The sequence below is a fragment of the Thalia democratica genome, chromosome 5 (genome assembly GCF_965202585.1).
Source record: "Thalia democratica chromosome 5, ktThaDemo2.hap1.1, whole genome shotgun sequence".
NCBI classification, from domain to species: Eukaryota; Metazoa; Chordata; class Thaliacea; order Salpida; family Salpidae; genus Thalia; species Thalia democratica.
Window position 1 is genome coordinate 6,751,869 of NC_139169.1, and position 19,966 is coordinate 6,771,834.

At 25.0% G+C, this 19,966-nt stretch overlaps 1 protein-coding gene across 1 annotated transcript; it reads left to right on the top strand.

Moving 5' to 3' along the window:
- Positions 1-1,667: 1,667 nt before the first annotated feature.
- On the top strand, positions 1,668-8,085 carry LOC145837188 (isocitrate dehydrogenase [NAD] subunit alpha, mitochondrial-like). Its single transcript, XM_082944957.1, has 7 exons — positions 1,668-1,901; positions 2,858-2,939; positions 3,218-3,471; positions 3,850-4,045; positions 5,534-5,748; positions 6,253-6,364; positions 7,340-8,085. The coding sequence occupies exons 1-7, from the start codon at positions 1,688-1,690 to the stop codon at positions 7,461-7,463; spliced, it is 1,197 nt and encodes a 398-aa protein (XP_082801083.1). The 5' UTR covers positions 1,668-1,687; the 3' UTR covers positions 7,464-8,085.
- Positions 8,086-19,966: the final 11,881 nt, after the last annotated feature.

Sequence of the window (19,966 nt, forward strand, 5' to 3'; positions counted from 1 at the left end):
TTTTGAAAATAGAATTCTTACTGAGCAAACAAGTCAGTAGATAGACTTTTAAATGATCTTTTAAATTTCTAAAAAGAAGGCAAACTTGTACAAAAGTGTTTACTAAAGTGACAATGTTTATCTAAAATATTTAATGAAAATTTTATAGTTATGACAATAGTTTATACTTTGAACTTTCATATATAAGCATACATAGCTTTATATAAGAAACCTTAAAAACAAAGAGGTAAAAAATTGGTTGATTAAAATATAAAAATTTGTAAAAGATTAAAAATATTTATTGACTTTTATATTTCCATATTTTACAAAAGTAGCTTGGTACAAATGTTATTTATTTTGAAATTGATTTAAACAACTATATCCGGTATTGTATATAGAACAATTAATTTGCTAGTCAAACCAGTTTTAAATTATATGATATTTGTAATTGTTACAAACACACTTAGCTGACTAAAAGTTTAAAAAAAGTTGTAAGTACTTCTTAAGTAAGGAAAACAGAAAAATTTAAATTGATATTTAAGGGCATAGGGGGGGGGGTAAACACCCTTTTTTGGTTTTTGATCTTATTTTATATAGTTTTTACTAAGCTACAAGATGCTTTTTACAGATTTTAAAAATTCAAAATAATTTTTTAGATATAGCCGGTCAAAGTTGGAGGCTACAATAGGATCCTTATGGGAGGCGCAAACTAAAACGGCAAATAACTAGAAATCACTAAAAATCTATCTCCTCCTACGTTTTTTGAGCTAACTACCTCAAATTTTCAGGAAATGTTCCTTGCAATATTTAGAAAATTCTGTCGGAACAGAATTTTAAAAAAATTAAAAAATAAAAATTTTATAATAAAAAAACTAAAAAAAAACTGTTTTTTTTGTTTATTTTTTTTTTTAAATTTTTATTTTTCAATTTTTTAAAAATTCCTTCTGACAGAATTTTCTAAATATATCAAGGAACGTTTCCTGAAAGTTTGAGGTAGTTATCTCAAAAAACGTAGGAGAAGATAGATTTTTAGTGAAATAGTCTATTTTTGCTGTTTTAGTTTGCGCCTCCCATAAGAAACCTATTGTTGCCTCCGACTTTGACCGGCTATATCTCAAAAATTATTTTGAATTTTTAAAATCTGTAAAAAGCATCTTGTAACTTAGTAAAAACTATATAAAATAAGATCAAAAACCAAAAAAGGGTGTTTACCCCCCCCCCCCCCCCTATGCCCTTAATTGTAACTAGGCAATACGACTATTTATAATATATTATTACAAAGGTTTAAAACAGTCTTATGACTACAATTTGCAAAAGCTTACATAGTTTACAAATGGATAGAAAAACATATAAGTAGAGCACATTAGCTGTAAATTGATGTATGATATTTTTTACACCTCAAATTTAATCTAATATTAAGAAATGACAAAAAGAGTTGTGTTTTAAAAGCCATAAAATAAGATAAGTAAATCTGAAACAACTTTTCTAAAAACTTGTGCCCACTTTGTTGATAAAATAATATCAAACATGTCATAATACAAAACATATATTTTTTAGGAATTATTTTGTAGGAAACTTCATGTCTCATAATTTTAATAAATAAAATAAAGTTTAAGTGTATATATATATACAATATTTTTTGTTAAGTAGTGTATAGCTTTTTTATCCAAACTATTTTATATAGAATCATACTAAATAAACTATCAGCATGGTGGCAATAATGAGCAAACTGTCTTCAATGGGTTCCATCGTCATGACAACTGTCAGCAGGCAAGCCGTGGCAGCGTCCAGCCATTTTGGCACCAAGGCCCAGCCAACCTTTTCGTCCAAGGACAAGAAATGTGCCTCTTCTGCGGCTTCTGCTTCAAAGGGACCTGCAGTGCCCAAAAGCAAAGCTATAAAAACTTGCACTTTGATTCCAGGTTTGATTGTTTAATTAATAGAATAAGAAATTTTATAAAATATTTTAGATTCAAGTTATTTTTAAGGCCACATTTTTTTTTCAATTTGAGAACTAAAAAACTTGGCATTTGTGAGTAATTTAATGTTTGTTGTTTTTTGAAGTTTTCAGCAAAACTAATTAAATGTGCATAAATTATTCATATGCTACAAATTTTAAAAGCATCTTTGGAACTTATTTTTTTCTACCAAGTTGTTTTTTTAAAACAATAGTTTTAAAAGTTTAAATTTTTCAATTGAATGCTATATTGCAATCAATCTATTGTATTGGTTAAAGTAAAAGTTTTGATGAGAAAAAAAGGTTAAGAATTTTGTTTTACGAAGACTTTTGAAATATATAAGTAAGTGCCAAATTATAATTATGTTTTTGTTATAAAAATATTTGCAATAGATTTATTTTTTCAAGCTAAGTTTTTTTTTAATATGCAGTATGTGTCACAAAACTGTTCTATGTACAATAACTCCATGTAGTAATTAATAGTCTAGTTTTTTAAGATGTCTCTTATGTTTTAATATGATAATTAATGTAGTTATAATACTTAATTGAAGTTTGACTAACAATAACTGTTTCAAATTTTTATATATTACTATATTTTACCAATTTATTATAAACTGGTGATATATTTTGTATAAATAAGAAGAACCTTGTTTGGTTACTTAAATTTACATCTATTTAACAGAAGACAGTATTGATTTCAAGAATAAATGATTCAGTTATTTCGTGAGTAAATTTAACTTATTAATTCAAAACTAACTTTATAATATATTGTTATGATGTTTTAGGTTCTAATATTTTTTTGGTAACAAGAAGTGGTATGAATCAAAAAATAGCTAATTCAGTTGTTTCAGTTAATATATAGAAATTTCATTTTTGTAATATATCGTTATGTAAGTACTAATATGTATTTTTAACTTATAGGAGATGGTATTGGTCCAGAAATTGCTGATTCAGTAATGAAAATCTTTGATGCCGCTGGAGCCCCTGTTAACTGGGAAGAAAGGTAAAAAAATAAGATTTAAAAATAGTTAAATACCTTTTACTAATAATATATGTGGTTTGTGATAATGTTTAAAATGTTACTAGTAAATAAATTTAACTAAATATGATTAAAACATTTGTATAACTAAGAAAAATTCTCTGAAAATAAAAGTTGATGAAAATAAGAAAATAATATAAATAAAAAGCATTTAATTAAGTATGGATTAAAAGATTCCTGAAAGCATTGTATATTTAAGATAATGGGTACCTCTGTTTCATTTTAACTTAAAAAATCTCCAGATCAGTGAAAGCTCAGAAAGGACCTGGTGGCAAATGGATGATCCCCATGGATGCCCAGGACTCAGTCAGGCGTAACGGTGTTGGGTTGAAGGGACCCCTGGCCACCCCAATCGCCGCAGGTCACCCCTCGATGAACCTGTTGCTAAGGAAGACTTTCGACTTGTACGCCAACGTCAGACCCTGCGTGTCATTGAAGGGTTACAAAACAGCTTACGACAATGTTGATTTGGTCACAATCAGGGAAAACACCCAAGGTGAGATTTATAATTATTTTTAACGTGAAGTTTTTATTTGATTTTCATTTAAAGTTGTAGATTCTGATTAATTTTTGGTTAAATGCTAAATAAATAAATCCTTTGCAATTGGTACAAATCGATTGTAGCTAGTGTTGATATTTACTTGTAATAAAACAATCTATTATCTGTATTGAAATTTAATAATAATTAGATAAAACTTCAACTGGTATTTTTAGTTTTACTTACAGCATTTGAAGTTTGTTTAAAACTTTCAGTTTATGGATGTGCTTAATTTTTGGAACTTGTTTAATATTGAAATTAAATTCATCCATTAAGTATATATTTAACAAAAAATGAGTGCATGGTATTAAAATGTAATAAGTATTATCCTACCAGGTGAATATAGTGGTATTGAGCACAGCATAATTGACGGAGTGGTGCAGTCGATCAAGCTGATCACTGAGGAAGCATCGCTCAAATGCGCTGAATACGCGTTCGAATATGCGAAGAGGAACGGTAGAAAGAGGGTGACTGCCGTGCACAAAGCCAACATTCACCGATTGAGTGACGGACTTTTCTTGAGGTGTTGCAGGTATGTTGTGTTAAATTTTGAAAATTTCATAACAAATATTTTTGTTGTATTAAAGCAACATTAGTTATACTTAAGTAAGTTTCTAAGCAAGATGTAAAAGCAGTAATATGCAGGTATGTGATCTTTAATAAGTTGAAAATATATCTAGTTGTAAATAATTATCTTAAATATAATATATTTACATTTTGAATGATTAAGTTTCTGTAATTAGATAAAATTTAAAAAAAAGCACAACTTTAAGTTTTATAGCTTAGTCTATACTTAAACAGAATCAAAACAAATAGTTTTGTAAATTTACTAGCAACATTTTAAGTATTTGTTATAAAATAAAAAAGTTATAAAATACCTAAAACCTACTGATAAAAGATTTATAGTTTGTTTATTTTATTTTTTCCTAACATGCACTTGACAACCCTTTTAAACACATTAAGTTTAATTAATATTTGATGACTTGAGCAAAAGGAGCGACTAAAATCATCACAACTCAATGCTACAGTCATTAAAAGTTTCAAATGATGTTATAGTTTGATATAAACAGGGTTGCCACAAAACCTAGAATCTTGGAAAATCTGGAATTTGACAACTTAGGCTAAAAAACCTGTAATTGAACTTTTGAAAAAAACCTGGAATTTTGAAGGAAAAACTTGGAAGACCTGGAATTTTGAACAATTGTTTTATGTTAAGTAGTAAAACTTTAATTTGACGCGAAACATCTGCCATATAGATATAAACTTTTTGTCATCATCAAAAACATTAAAAAAAAATAAAAAGTAGCTTTACACTTTTCAATGTTTTTATACTACTCAGCATATTTTTTTACCTTAAACTCAATTTTAAACTACAAATACACCCAAAAACGTGTCCTTTTAAAAACCTGGAAAAAAAATTCAAAAAAAATTGGCAACCCTGAGTTACAGCCACGTTTCTATTTCTACTTGTACCGAGACAAATAAATACATATTCATTAATACATTACCCGTACAAGCATTGTGCGTAAAACGAACTAAATAGTTTTTTTTACAACATAGATAACAAAAGGCTAAGTTTTAATTATATACTAAATTGTGTACCTGACCATAAAATATAGTCTCTACATGAAAAACATCTAGTGTAGTACTTATCAAACAGTTACTTCCCAAGAAAAACAGTAACGGTTGAGTTCAATGTCCTGTACTTAAACAATAAACAAAGTAATTTTAGAATTATAGATAAACAAATTTATAAAGCATAAAACGATATTATATAATTATATATATACTAATAAAGTTAATAAACCTATAAAAAGCAAAACAACAAAGAAGAAATAATTATTAAGTAATTATTAAACGAAAAATATATAAAATAAAGTTAATTTGAGAGCAGTGAAACGCCGTTAGTCGGAATAAAGTTTTAGCACAAGAACATCTGTGATAAAATAAAGTTAAGATATCTGTAATTTATTTTAAAAATTTAAAAAGATATATATTAGTTCAAAAAAAAATTAAACAGGAAAACCGCTGAGAAGAACCCAGAGATAGAGTTCAACGATTTGTACTTGGACACTTTGTCGCTCAACATAGTCCAGGACCCGACAAAGTTCGACGTGTTGGTCATGCCCAACTTGTACGGTGACATCGTCAGTGACATGTGCGCTGGACTCATCGGTGGTTTGGGACTGACCCCATCTGGTAACATCGGTGCTAACAATATGGCTCTTTTTGAAGGTTGGTTTGAAATTTTTAATTTTTCATGCAGAGTATCGATGAATTTATGTGGAATAAATATGTTTAAATTGAATATGGCAGCATTGGAGCCAAATAAAGTTTGTTGGATTAATTTTGAAATTTGTACTTTATTAACATAGTTAAAATTAATGTTTTATTTTATTATTTAGCAATAATATAACATTTGTGCTTGAAAGTTTATTGGAACTTTTGACTAATTTTAAATTGTAATTACAAATATTTTACGATACTGCTTTAATGTTACGTGTTTGCAATTAAATTGAACACTAGACTAAACTAATATGCATAGAAAACATTATTATTTTTATAAACTAAAACTTTAATTTAATTATTGTTTTTTGAGTAGTAGTTTGCAACCATTAAATATCTACTAAATAGCTATTAACAGACAACACCCAACTTAGCTGGTAAAGATTTAATTTATTGATTTTAAGATAAAGTTAAAAACATTAACATTCAAATGATAAATTAAATTATTTCTAGCTGTCCACGGAACGGCCCCAGATATAGCTGGTAAAGATATGGCGAACCCAACTGCATTATTGCTGTCTGCCATCATGATGTTGAGACATATCGGAGAGTTTGATCATGCCAGGTTATTTAACTTTAAATTTGTATATATATATATGTTAATTAATTGCGATTTTAAAAATTCAAAAACATATGTTTCATAAAGACAAAAATATTGTCTTTAATGTTTAACTGGTTCAATTTAAAACAAATAGCACTTTTGTAAACGAAGATGCAAAAGTTATACAAAAAATAAAAACACTATGACGTGATTATTGAATGTTGTAGAGTGCAAAAATAAATCTTCCATCTAAACAAACAATTAAAAATTCACAATTTTTTTGTCTTTGTGAAACATATGTTCTAGAATTTTTAAAATCGCGTTTTACTAATAAGTTAATTAAAAGCCTTTCCAGTGGGCTCTGTAGAAAATAATTAAGTTTAAATGATCACCTTATATTCTGTTTGTATATTGTTTATTACATTTTATTTAAACCCTTTATCTATTTTATTCTATTATCTTTATATTTTAACACTTTACTGTCAAAAAAAGTATCTAGCAAAGCTCAATTAATGTACATCAATTAATAATTCTTTTTATTAAACTGAAAACTTTTGTAGAAATATTAACTTTTTTCTTGCATTTTTAGAATTTTAATTATTTTTCAAATGATATTTTTCTGTAGGTAATAACTGAATTTTCTCTCTAATTGAGTGCAGAAATTGAAAGTTTTATAACCCTATAAGAATTAAACTATTAATGCAAGAAAAAAAAGTTTTTAAGCTTGTCTACGTTCTTATCACAAAAATCTTTAAATTTTTATTTTCACCGTTTATATTCAGCTTTAAATCCTTGTTTTTAAAGACTTTAATTTTAGAAAATAACGAGTCTAGTTTTAAGAGAACTAAGCAATATAATTTCGTGTAAATTAAATATATATTATCACTTGATATTCATACTTTGTTATCGGATATCTTGTTTTCTAGTTTATGGTGCGCTAAAATCATAAGTAATTTATAATATATTTTATATGAGTTTTTAACAATATTTTTCTAACAGGAGAATAGAGCAGGCATGTTTCGAAGCGATCAACAACCGAGAAAGCAGAACCAAAGACTTGGGAGGCAAAGCTTCGTGCTCACAATTCACCAACGCCATTTGTAAGAGGGTGAAAGATTTGTAAATTAACAAATATATAATGGTGTAGTTTGGTTATAAAGCTGTTGATGGTTTAAAAAATTAATTATTAAAAAGTACTTGAATTATACTTAATTTTATTGCTCCAATTAAATTTTTTAACAATTTTAATATTGTATAAAAAGTTTTGAAGCAATAAATTTTACTACTTTCTTAATAAAAGTTGTTTAAGCTTAAATATTTTAATATTTTTAACACTTACGTTTTATCAAGTACTATGAACAACTGTACATTAAATAAAAGCATCACAGCTTATATTTTTAAACCAATCAACATCAGTATATTGTACATTACTGAACTATTCACTTTATATACAGAGATTTACACAATACTATGACTTCTAAGTTAGTTTCAACTTAATTAAAACACCTTTATATTACTTCTCCTTAAACTGAAGCAAAAATGTTTAATTTATTTATTCACCCACAATAACACCCCTAATCAAAACAAAATCCCCTTCTTTTCAAAGTTAAAAATACGTAGGAAATTTTTCAGGGTCGTTTTAGAAGCACTTTTTTTTATTGGTTATTTTACCGCTTAGGGTTTGAAATTGTAGCTGTCGTGTTGTTCTGTTGTATCGAACTAATAAACTTATTAAATTAAAAACAAAAAAAAAATATGTAATAATTTTATGGAAGACTATATATGTATAGTATATTGTATAATTGCAGATAAAAATACGCCTCTATTTTTTTAAAATATTTATAAAACTTTAATTTATTTTAAAGTTTTTTTTATTAGATTTGACTTTATAGAAAGTTAAATGCTGTTTGTACAAGTCATGATTTGTTATAATGATGTGATTTTTAATACTTTGTTTACATAGTTTAAAATATGTAGACTTTTCATTTAAATTGATGATAAGTCAAGATTGATGACAACATATAAGTCAAGTTATATTTAATGAACATCATGATAAAATATAAGCCTTCAACAAAATTAAATATTATATTTTGTATGGCAACATTATTCATAGTGTTTGTATGATTAAAAATAACTTGAAATTTAAATAAACAATTTGTAAGCAAATTTTTTGGAATTATTAAATAAAATCTTTTTTTTCCTAAAAATTTTATTTAATAATTTTGTAGTACAAAGTCCTGTACTGGTTTGGCTGGAAAAAAAAAGTTTGTATCAAGTATTGATGAGATAGTTTTTAAGAAGAATATATAGTTTATAACAGTTTTATCCTTAAATGGGAAAAATCGCCTCATGGGTAGTAGCTAGAGGAGCGAGAGAGTAAAAGAGAAATTAATCATTAAAAGGGTGGTATTTGATAAAAGGAGGTGATTATTTTATTTTTGCCAAGGGGGCGTTTATGAAAATAACATATGGAATCTCTGGCCTATAACCATTTATTAAATATTTTAGTAATATTTTTACTTACATAGGTTCAAACTAAGTACAGATGTGATAATGCTTATCCAAAAAAAGCATTACAAGCAATTTAGTATAAAACATTAGCTAAAATGGTTTTATTTTGGTACAAGTACAAATTAAATTTTCACAAAAAACTTAATCGTCAGTTTTAAGAATTAAGTCAACTTTGAATTAAAAAAATTTAAATCATAAGTTTTATTCATAAGAAGCTTAGTAAGATTAAATAATAACTATAGAAAGTAATAATTCTAGTTATAACATAATAATTTGTTCATTGAGTGCTTTTTAAAGAGGTATTAAATTAAGACTTTAAAAAAAAGTTTCGAGATATTTTCTCAGACTTTTACGACATAGTTATATTGTTATTTATTAACTTTTTTATTTCAAATATTAAAATAAAAAGTTTATCTCTTATATTTAAAGATAAACTATAAAGTAATTGGCAATAAAATCACTAACTTAAAGTTAAATGTGATATAAATGTTACTTAAATTAAAAATGTTTAAAAGCAGTGAAGAAAGTAAATTAACAATTTAGTTTGAAAATTTATTAGGAGTAATTAGCAAGCTTTTATTGCTACAAAAATAATTTTGTTATTTAAAAAGCTCTTTTTAAATGCAAGTTTGTTTTCAATTAACTAGATATTGTAAAGCTTGTAATTGTAACCGAAAAGTAAAAACGTTTAATACCCAACCTGTAGTTTTTATTAAAAAGTCATAATTTTTAATGTTTATATTCAAAATGAATTTATTTTGGTACGTGTACTGCACTAGAAAGCCCCTTACTTTTTGTTTTTAAATACGTTAAAAAATTGGTCTTTAAAAAAATCTTATATCTGAAGTTTAACTAGTAACCATCAAAAATATAAAGAAAGGATGAATACAGATTTTAATCATAAGTACATGTATAAATTCATGCAATAACTCTTGAGATTTATTCAACTTTAGAATTGCTAGTCTAGTTATTTTTTATAAATTGTTAAGCAAGGTCCTAGAATATATTTAAAAAAAAAATTTATGATCGACCATTTATGCTTTTTTGACAATTTTATTTTTGAAGTTCTTTATTGAAAGTTTTACATAAGGTATACTCATGAATGTAAATTAGATATAAAGTTTGTTTTACAGATTGTTAAGTATTTTAAAACAATATTTTTTTCTTAAAATAGTAAAAAATGCACCTTAAAGACAACATTTAACTTTTAGCAACTGTAAAAGGTGTTAAATCTTGGCAGTATATACAACTATGATATCCAAGTAACAAAAATTAAAAACATAAATGTTTTAACAAAATAGTTTGCTTTAAAATACAGTTATAGTAAGTATTTACATATTTAGCTTATGACAGTGCTTCTGAACCTTTTTCTAGTGGCGGAATCCTTTTTCAAAGTTCAACTTTTCCGCGGAATCCCTAATTTTAATTTTACATAAAATGTTTAATTAAATAAATGTTCTTTTTTAAATTTCGAAAGGCTTCGCGGAACCCCTGAGAGGCGTCGCGGAACCCTATTTCAGAAGCACTGACTTATGAGATTAATTAAAAGTTTGTTGAACACAAAAAGGATACTTATATATGTATGGTAAATGGACCTGATGCTAAACAGATTTTACGAACATCTTTTAGTACAGTATATTTCAACTTTGAAGAGAAACAGAGTTTTGTTTTTTTCTCACTTAAACTTCTTTAATTAACGTGAAACTCATCTGAATTTGTTAATATTTAAATTGTTGAGTTTAGCTAACTGGTAAGGTACTTTTTATATATCAATTAAGTTTTCTCAAACAAAAAATATTTTGAAGTTTTCATAATTAAAGATTACACAACTTCTGTACATTTTAGAATAAGTTTATAAAGACGAAATCCGGAACTATGATTATTACTTTTTGATCTTCTTAAAATGTAAAATAGTTTAAACTTGTAGAACGCTTGTAAAAATTACAACAAGGTTTAGTCAAACATATGAAATGTTATTATTCTAAAAAATACCTTTTTTTAAATAAAAAGTTATTGTTTGTTGAACGAAAAAAAAACGCGCTCAAAAAAATTGGTCCAAGGACCTGGTGCACGACTGTTGTATATCAGGGTAGTAAGATTTAAATTATTAAACACCTTAGAAAGCTCTCTTAATTTTAAAAGGTTCTAAGTTTGTTTTATTTGACTGAATTAAAATTAAATATATAAGCCATATTATAGCAGGGGATATTTACATGCACTAAGAGAATATTTATTATTACTTATTTAACACCAGTAACTATTATTTACGTTGTTTAAGTCAAGATGAAGCTGTTCCACTCTCGATTGTAAACAATCTTAATTATTCTATTTATTTTTTAGACTGTAAAAATTCTTAAATGGCCAGATACAAAGAAAATTTCTTGTAAGCTTGTATTTTTTAAGCAGATATCGGTGTATGACATAAATAGTATTGTTTATCAAGTTTGTTAAATGTTGTAGCTTATACTCATTTGTCTTATTAATAGTTTGTATTTTAATTCAAAAATTAGTCTTTAAATCTAAAAAACACCTTTTATAACTAAAACTGTTTAAGTCTATTAGTAATATGTAGCTCGATAATCGAGAGTTGCTCTTTTAACGAGCGTTAGTTTATTTTTCTTCTTAACAATCTATTCTTACTGTAAAAGATGTCGCTAAATCTTAATACAATTTGTTTCAAGTATCAATATTTAGATATTATATTCTAAGTAGCTTATTACTTATCTATGAATTTGTTTGCAATACTCAGTATATAAACTAAAATACTAATTAATTTCTTACCTTGTTAAAATAAGTAAACAGCGGTTTCTAAACCTAAATAACTTTATTTTTTCACATCTAGAATTTTTTAAATCACAAAGTGTTTGATTTTAACTTGAAAATTAAAGATTTTAAGTTAAATTAATATTATACAAAATAATTAAACTATTAAAGCAAGAGTTTGCATTATCAAATGCTTACTTTGAAAATGATACTTTAAAAAAACACAAGTATAAATATTTTACAATAGTTTTATTTACAGAAATAAATGACTCAATAACTAACGGTTTAAAATAAAGAAGTAAAATTAAAAAAAAAAATTTCCGTCCAAGCTAAATTCATCCACTTTCAATTCTTGCAAAATAATCTTTATTGTTTATTGAACAATAAAAAAATTTGGTCCAAGGACCTGGTGTACGAAAAAACCTTTCAGTTATCGAGTCATACTCTATGAATATAGTTTAATGTCTTGTCCTGTATTTCGGGTACAAATGACCTCTAAGATGAGGATTGAGTGCAAGTATACTTTTTATAATGATGAAGGCTAATCTTGAATCTTTTTTGATATACTTGCAAGTTTTAAATGCACTGTATTCTATGGTTTCTAATTGAGTCAAACTTTTATCATGTTTCTTGATCTTTGTAGTTCTTTGAAGCTTGGTTTCAGTTTATAATAATTCATAAAATTTAGTGTTGAGGCATTTTTTGTTTTTTATCCTTTAATGTATTGTAAATTAACAAAGTTTTTTTTTTTTCATTTGTTCTTCTAAACTAATATAATTTTTACAGAAATCGCTAAAAACTGCTGATTTTTGCTTTAGTGTTGCAGAAATTTTTCAAAAGCTATTCATATTTAAATTAAGAGCTTTTTTCTACATTGTTTAAAAATACATAAAAAAATTAATAAAATTCTTTTTTTGGTCAAGACCATAGAATGTTTTGCCAAATGTACAGTGTAAAAGTGGTTGACGATAACTTTTAGAATAATAAAAAATGATATTTACAGAAATTGAAAAAAAAAGGAAAAACAAGTAAGTTCAAACTTAAAAAGGAAAGAAAATAATTTACATGCTTTATATACTTTTTAAAAGCGCTTAAGTTCAAAACTACTCAGTTTTTAAAGCTCTATTTTTAGGTGTCTAACATAAACTAAAGGTTAATTTAATAGTGTTCACTTTAATTGAGAAAAAACTGAGTAAAAGTTTACATCAAAAGTAATAAAATGTAAAAATAAAAAAGTATTTCAATTGTTAAACCTTGAAATAAAACAATTTAGTATTTCAAACAGTTTTAAGAAAGTTTATGTAACAATTTTTATTTTTAAATAGCAATAAGTCTTATAATTATATTCAGTTTATTATTAAAACTTGTCAATAAAAAAACTTTAAAAATTAAAGAAAAACTGCTAGTCAGATAAAAAGTACGAAAATTTACAACATAAAAATCAATTTTTTTATAGGCAGAGGTTTTATTTACAAGCTAACTATATTAAAGAACTAGAAAAACATTTAGTTACAATTGATAGACATTATACTGTGTATTACACTTTTCAGCATATCGATAGTAATAACAATAAAAGAAATATAAAGAAAACAAACAGTTCTTTAAATACTGTACAAAGAGACTCCTTGATTAAAAGAAAGTCTATTACATTGCTACACAGAAGCTAAAAAACGTATCATCACAGTCTAAAATATTAACGAGCATAATAAAATTCAGTATTTACAAATTATACAAATCACAATGAAGGTAGGACCTTGTTTTTGTTTTACAAATGATTCTATTAGTAAAACTAGCGGGTAAGGGGCTATAACCATAGCACAAAGCATACTACTGTTCAAAGAAACTGATTCGTAAAAAGAAAAGCACTAACATAGCTGTTACAAAATCTAAAAAACATATTCATCACATCACAGTTTTAAGTGTTAACGAGCATTATCAAAATCAGTATTTACAAATTAAACAGATAACAATGAAGGTACAACCTTGTTAAAAAACTTGTTTTACTAGTTGTTCTACTAGTAAAACTATTTGGAAAGGGGTTATAGCTATAGTATAAAAGACTTTTAGAAACAATGCTCCGAGGTAAAAACAATACAAAAAAAAAAACAATACTAACACGAACTAAAATAATAATGTAATCTTAAATATTGATAACACTTTTGTAAAATAAAGAAAAAGAGATTGTACGAAGATAGCTGCGCCAATTTTGTTAACAGTTGTTATTGCAGAGAATTCTTATTTTTACCAAGCATGTTATGTTGACTTTTGTAAGTTGATAAAGAATAAAAATATTGATGATAGCTGCATCAAACATAAAAATATCGTTTTGTTTTTTAAGTGTTATTGCAGAGAGTTCTTTTTTACCAGTCATGTTTTGTTGAAAAACCACAAAAGTACAAAACACTAAATTTTACAGTTTGACTTAATTATAGCTGCAAGAAAATTCAGCTTTTTCAAGACTGAAATCTTTTTTTGAGGTTTTAGAGGTCTCATATTCAAAAAGTTATAAAAAGTTCAATCATAGGAAAAAGGAAAATATATACAAAAAGCAAACAAAGCGTTTTACTGGTTAAAACAATTTCTGTTTAACCAACTGCATAGTATAAAAGTGATTAGCACTAAATTTAAATTACATAAACAAGAAAAAATAACAATTCTAATATATACAAAATTTTAACGCAAAAAACAGTACTAAAAAAATACCAACACAAATATATTTTCAAATTGTAGAAAAAGCTTTAAGATACATCAAAACAGCTCCTACTAAAAATACAAGACTCTTTTTTAATTGAGTAATGAAGTATCTACGAAAAGCTTTATAATTTTTGTTAACGTTTGTTAACATTAAAACAAATCTAAAAGAAAAAGCAAAAGTTTGCTAAATCATCTGCAGAGTGATTTATTGAACAAAAACGAAAAACTGCTGGAAATTTTTTGATTCAAGGACCTGGATACGCAAAAAGACCTTGGTCATTAAGTTGCATACCCAATAAAACAAAAGTGTTTGGTTTTTTTTAAATTTCACAACTTTTCTTAATTTTAAAACTTCACAACAATTCTTATTTACATAATAAAAGCAATAACAAAGAAAAAACGATAGTTAAATAAATAAAAAACTGTTCCAAAGCAACCAAGCTATAAATTAAACAAACTATAAGACAAAAACATCAAAAAAAATAAAAGATTTTGGTTCATAAAACATTTTAGAATTACACAAATATTAAGCATAATTTCAGATCTTTTAAAAATAGAATATCTAACTAAACATGTTATAGGTGATCAACAAAAACAACAACTAAAAACTTTATTTAAATAATTTCAGCATTGTGAATTTATATCAATTGGTAGAAAATGTATAAAAGACAATACCACATAACTTCCATTAAATAGTTACGAACTGATTTTATAAATTCTAAAAACAACTGAACAACTTTAAACTGCAATAAGTAGGTTTTTATTTCGCTAAGCATTTCCAGAAGCTTCTTCAAAACAAACAAAATAGTATAAGACTTTATTCTTATATACTCTTTATACATAAAATGCAATTAAAAAGAATTCTGAAGCTTATTAGAAAAACTTAATTTAAAGCTTGCAGAATATCTTATGATTAAGGCACATTTTGAATAAATTACTTTTAAATCAGTTTTTTTTATTCGAGTATTTATATTGCTAGAAAACAGTAGAACTTATAAACTATTTTTCAGCATTTCATTGAAGTTCTACTATATAAAGCTTCTACTATTTACAGCTTCTTTACTGAAATATTGTTTAGGTTCATAGAAGTCTTATTTCAAAAAACTATAAGAAAACTCTGTAAAAACCTAACACTAACAAAAAGTTTATTGGTTAAAACAAGTTTGTCTTTAACCAAATGCATAGAATGAAAATGATTAATATTTAGTTGGAAACAGACATAGAATGAAAAATATTTACAGCAAAATAAAATAAAACAAAACTGAAAAACAAAAATATATGTACACATTCTATGAAAAGTAACATAATAAAGCAAAGTTAATTTTACTTTAAAAGTTTTATCAGTTATATCTATTTTGAAACAGCTAAAAAATATTTACAATTGATTAAAGTATTTTTACAGTATTTAAAGTATCTTTACATTTTTTTTTCATTTAAGAAACTAGTTTAAAAGTTGTTCTATATACAACGCTTAAAACTTCATTTAGATCTGAATGCTTCACGAAAAACAAATTAAAAGTAGAAAATATTTCAACAAAGACTTGTATACTTGTACCAATTTGTAGCTTGTATAATAAAGATTAAAACATACAGAATACAATACAAAACTGCTTCCTTGGTAAAATTAAAAAGAGAACACATAAAATTAAAGAACAACTTTAAGATAAAAAATTGTAAAATATAAGTTTTTATTTCACAAAGCATGTTACAACAACTTTGTGAATAAAAGACTTAAAATAAGATCTTGCCCTTATATACTCTTGCAAAAGATGTAATAAAACGAACTTTGGATCTTACGAAATGATCTCATGATTAATGCACAGGGTGAATTGCACACTTTAAATAAATTTCTGTAAAACAAAAATGTTTGTTTTACTAGTTTTATTTTTTCTGTTGCTATGTTGCAAACAGTAGAAATTGTAATTGCAAGTAAAGTTGAACAATAAAACTTGCTTGCAGTTAAGAGTTTTCTTTAATGAAAATTATGTGTTTTAGACCAGTGTAATAAATATAAGTATTAGTATATGTTCTTTATTAGATATTTATTATCTTGTTTAAGTTTGAATTAGTAACCTTATAACTTAGTTTAAATAGACTTTGAATTCTGATGAACATTGTTAAACTTAATTTTTCAAAAACAAGTAAAAAAATAAGTTAGTGTTTAGGAAGATTTTAGCAAGTAGTTTTTAGGTCTATCAATGCTTTTATCTTAGACAGTCTACACAGATACGAAAAAAGTTCCTAATTTATATAGGTCAAATTAGAGAATCTAATCAGTAAAATTTATAATATAATAAATAGTAATTAGAAAACATTTTTTGGAAAAGTCATTAAAGTCTTCGTATGTTTACTAATTTGTAATTAGTTTAGGTACTAATGCTTTAGTTTAATTGTAAATGACAATAAAAATTTTATAGTACAATATACTTGCTTAATTTTAACAATTAATAAAAAGAGTTTCTATTTGACAATTAAACTAAACATGCTTAAAATTAACTTTTCAAAGTCAAATTTTTCTTAACATAGGTCTAAAAATTGAATAAAAAGTTATGAACAATACAACTGAAATACAAGAAATGTCCTTAAAGGTTTTTAATGAAAGCTTCAAAAACGCTACAGTTGAACAAAACATCACAGATGACTATGGTTATGGCAACAGTTACATTTATTATCATTCTTACTTATTCGCTCTTTTCACAATACTTTTTCTGATGACGGTATCTTATGTGTCGGTTATTGTGTATAAAAAATGCAAAAACAATATACGTGCTCTTTACGCGTAGTTCTGATTATAGTTGCCATAACGACACCAATAAAGTTACCAACTAGTACTTTTTATACATGTAACATTTAGTTATGACAACCCTGGTTCTAATTTTAGTATAGTTACTTTTGAAACTCGAACTTGCATTTATTTTTATTTCCGCCACTTATTTACTTGTTCAGTATGTATTTTATAACCTATATAATTCTTTTGTTTCTAAACTGTTAAAAATTAAATTAAAAATTAAATTGTTGTAGTTTTAGATTTCATAAAAAACCTTTTTAATTGGTGTATGTTGTATAAGTTATTTGCAGCTTTGCTTTTTCAAAAATATTTTTTAGTGTGACTAATTTGTATAATTTCATCTTTTTACAGAACTTATCACTTTTTAGATTTAATAAAGTATAAAGTTTTACTTTTTTTTATATACTGGTGCTACTATAAAATATTATAGTTGTTGTTACAAGTCAATAAAACAAAAAATGTTGCTATTCTTTTAGACTGAAATTGCATTGATATTTAAAAATTAACTGTTTCTTACTGCTTGGAAAAGTAAACGTTTTTTTTTTAATTTATCAATAAAACTAAGTAAATCTAGTAAACATTTAAAAAAAAAAGTATACAAAGTAGAATTTAGATGTTTAAAAACTTAAGAACAAACATAACTAAAAAAGTATTAAAGTTTATAAAAATAATAAAGCATCATAGATTGTGTTTTAATAGCAAAAGTAAACTTTGTTGAAAACAGAAATTAAAGCCTTAATATGTTCTAAATAAAATTTGTGTTCATAAAATTAACAAAAAACATTTTAGATGTTTTCAGAAATACAAAAGCTTGAGTATAACATTAGTTTAAATCTAAATTAGTTGTACAATAGGTTTTTAGTACGACTCTTTTAATCTATTTTGATGAAAAAGAAAAAAAATTGTAAAGTTTTTATAAACGAAACTGTTGAGAAAATACTTTTTTACATTTATAAATCTTATTGCGGTTTATAATAAATTTGTAGCTATAGTTTTTTAAGATTCACATTTATGGTAAGAATAAAACTACTAGATTTCCACTTAAATCTATTTTAGATATGCACAGTATTAATTTTAAACTTATGAAAAAAGGAACAGACTAGCTTGCTGAATTTACTTTTCTATTAATCTGCTCTTTGCAAATCTAAAATTGTGAAAGATAATTTTTAATGGTTTACACAAACCTAAGTTTTTGATATTTATCTCAAACTCGCATTTAAAAGTATTTGTCAATAAATAAGTTATTGATCTAATTTTCCTCAATGAAAGGTAACTTTTGTAGACGGATAACTAAATTTAATAGATTGGTCTTCGATATTTAAACTTGTCAAAATCAAGCTGTTCATGCAAAAAAAAACTTAATTTAGAAAAAAATAAACTGTGTAAATAAACATCATAGCAAAACTTTAGTGAAAATGTAACTTTTAATGCACTACTGTTTACTAAAATTAAGTTAAGAGTAGATTTCAAAGTATTCGCTTTTTAAATATTACACAAGTTGTTTCAAATGAATAAAAAAGTTTCCTGCTAGAGATTTCTGCTCGGCGAATTTGATCTGCAGGTTGGCCTACCTTAAGATTAGAAATTTGTGTGGCTTAATATTGACCAATTAGTACTATTTTAACATTACTTTAAGGTTTCATCTTTTTAAGATATTTTACGTCCAAAAAATCAACTCACTCATATTTATTTTTAGTTAATTTCTAGATAAATGCCTTTCACTGTTAAATTTAAAACTTTTTGAAAGAAGTTGTTTATTTAAAAACAATGAAAGTTTTGGAATTTTAAAACATAAATTTAAAAAATTGATGACAGTTAAAAAAATAGTTACATGACGGTTCAAATTTTTAATAGAAATATTAAGGGGTTAAACAAATTTATTCAAAATACAATATTTGTCTTAATGTCTTAAAATAAGTATTGTTATTAGAACTATGATACTTTGAAAAAATATTTATTGTTCATAAAAGTTTCATAACTAATAATATTTCATTAAGCTTTAAAACTAGTTGTACCGTTACATCAAATAAAATACTTAAATAAAAGTTTAATGTAGGTTTTTTTCAGAAGATTGTGATAGTAAAGTCAATTTTTGAAAATTATTTATTTTAGAAATAGCTCACAATTATTGTTAGAAGTTAAACTGTCATGCTCTTAGCGAAGCAATTCAACTTTAAAAATTTCAAGTAGTTGTTCAAATAAATAATATTAAATGTTATTCAAGGTTTTATGCGAGTTTCTTTAACTATTAAGTGGTCAGTTTATGTTTTTGTATAAAAAAGAGGAGATAAAACATTTTCACAAGTCGAAGTTTAGCAAAATAATTTTTTGTTTCAATTTTTAACAGGTTTTGCTAGTGTAGATGATTAAAATTCAATAATTTAAGTTATGTTTCATTTTCTCCAAAAAACAAAAATTTATACAACTATTTAATTAACTATTCTAAATATGTAAAACTTAAATATAAGTTTTTAACATAATTGGAATTAAATTTTTTGTTTTTCTTATTAACCTTACTATAAATAATAGTCATTGGAGGTAAATTTAGTGTTTTGTATTTAATACTTTGTAAAGTTATGTTTATGTTTTCTTGATATAATTTTTTAAGGTGTCTCTTAAAGACAAAAAAATTTAAACTCAAATATATTTTTAAAATATCATTTCTGAACATTTTCTGCAAAATAACTCATTAAAACATAGTATCACTTTTTTTACAACAATTAGAAAAAAATAAAACGAGTATAATATTTTCACAAACCTTAGTCTTTATTTGATTAAGTAAAACAACTAAAGTAATTCAGAAAACATTTTTATTTAAACAAAACTTTTAAGGAAATATTTTTTCACGTTCATGCTTAACTTAAAATTTG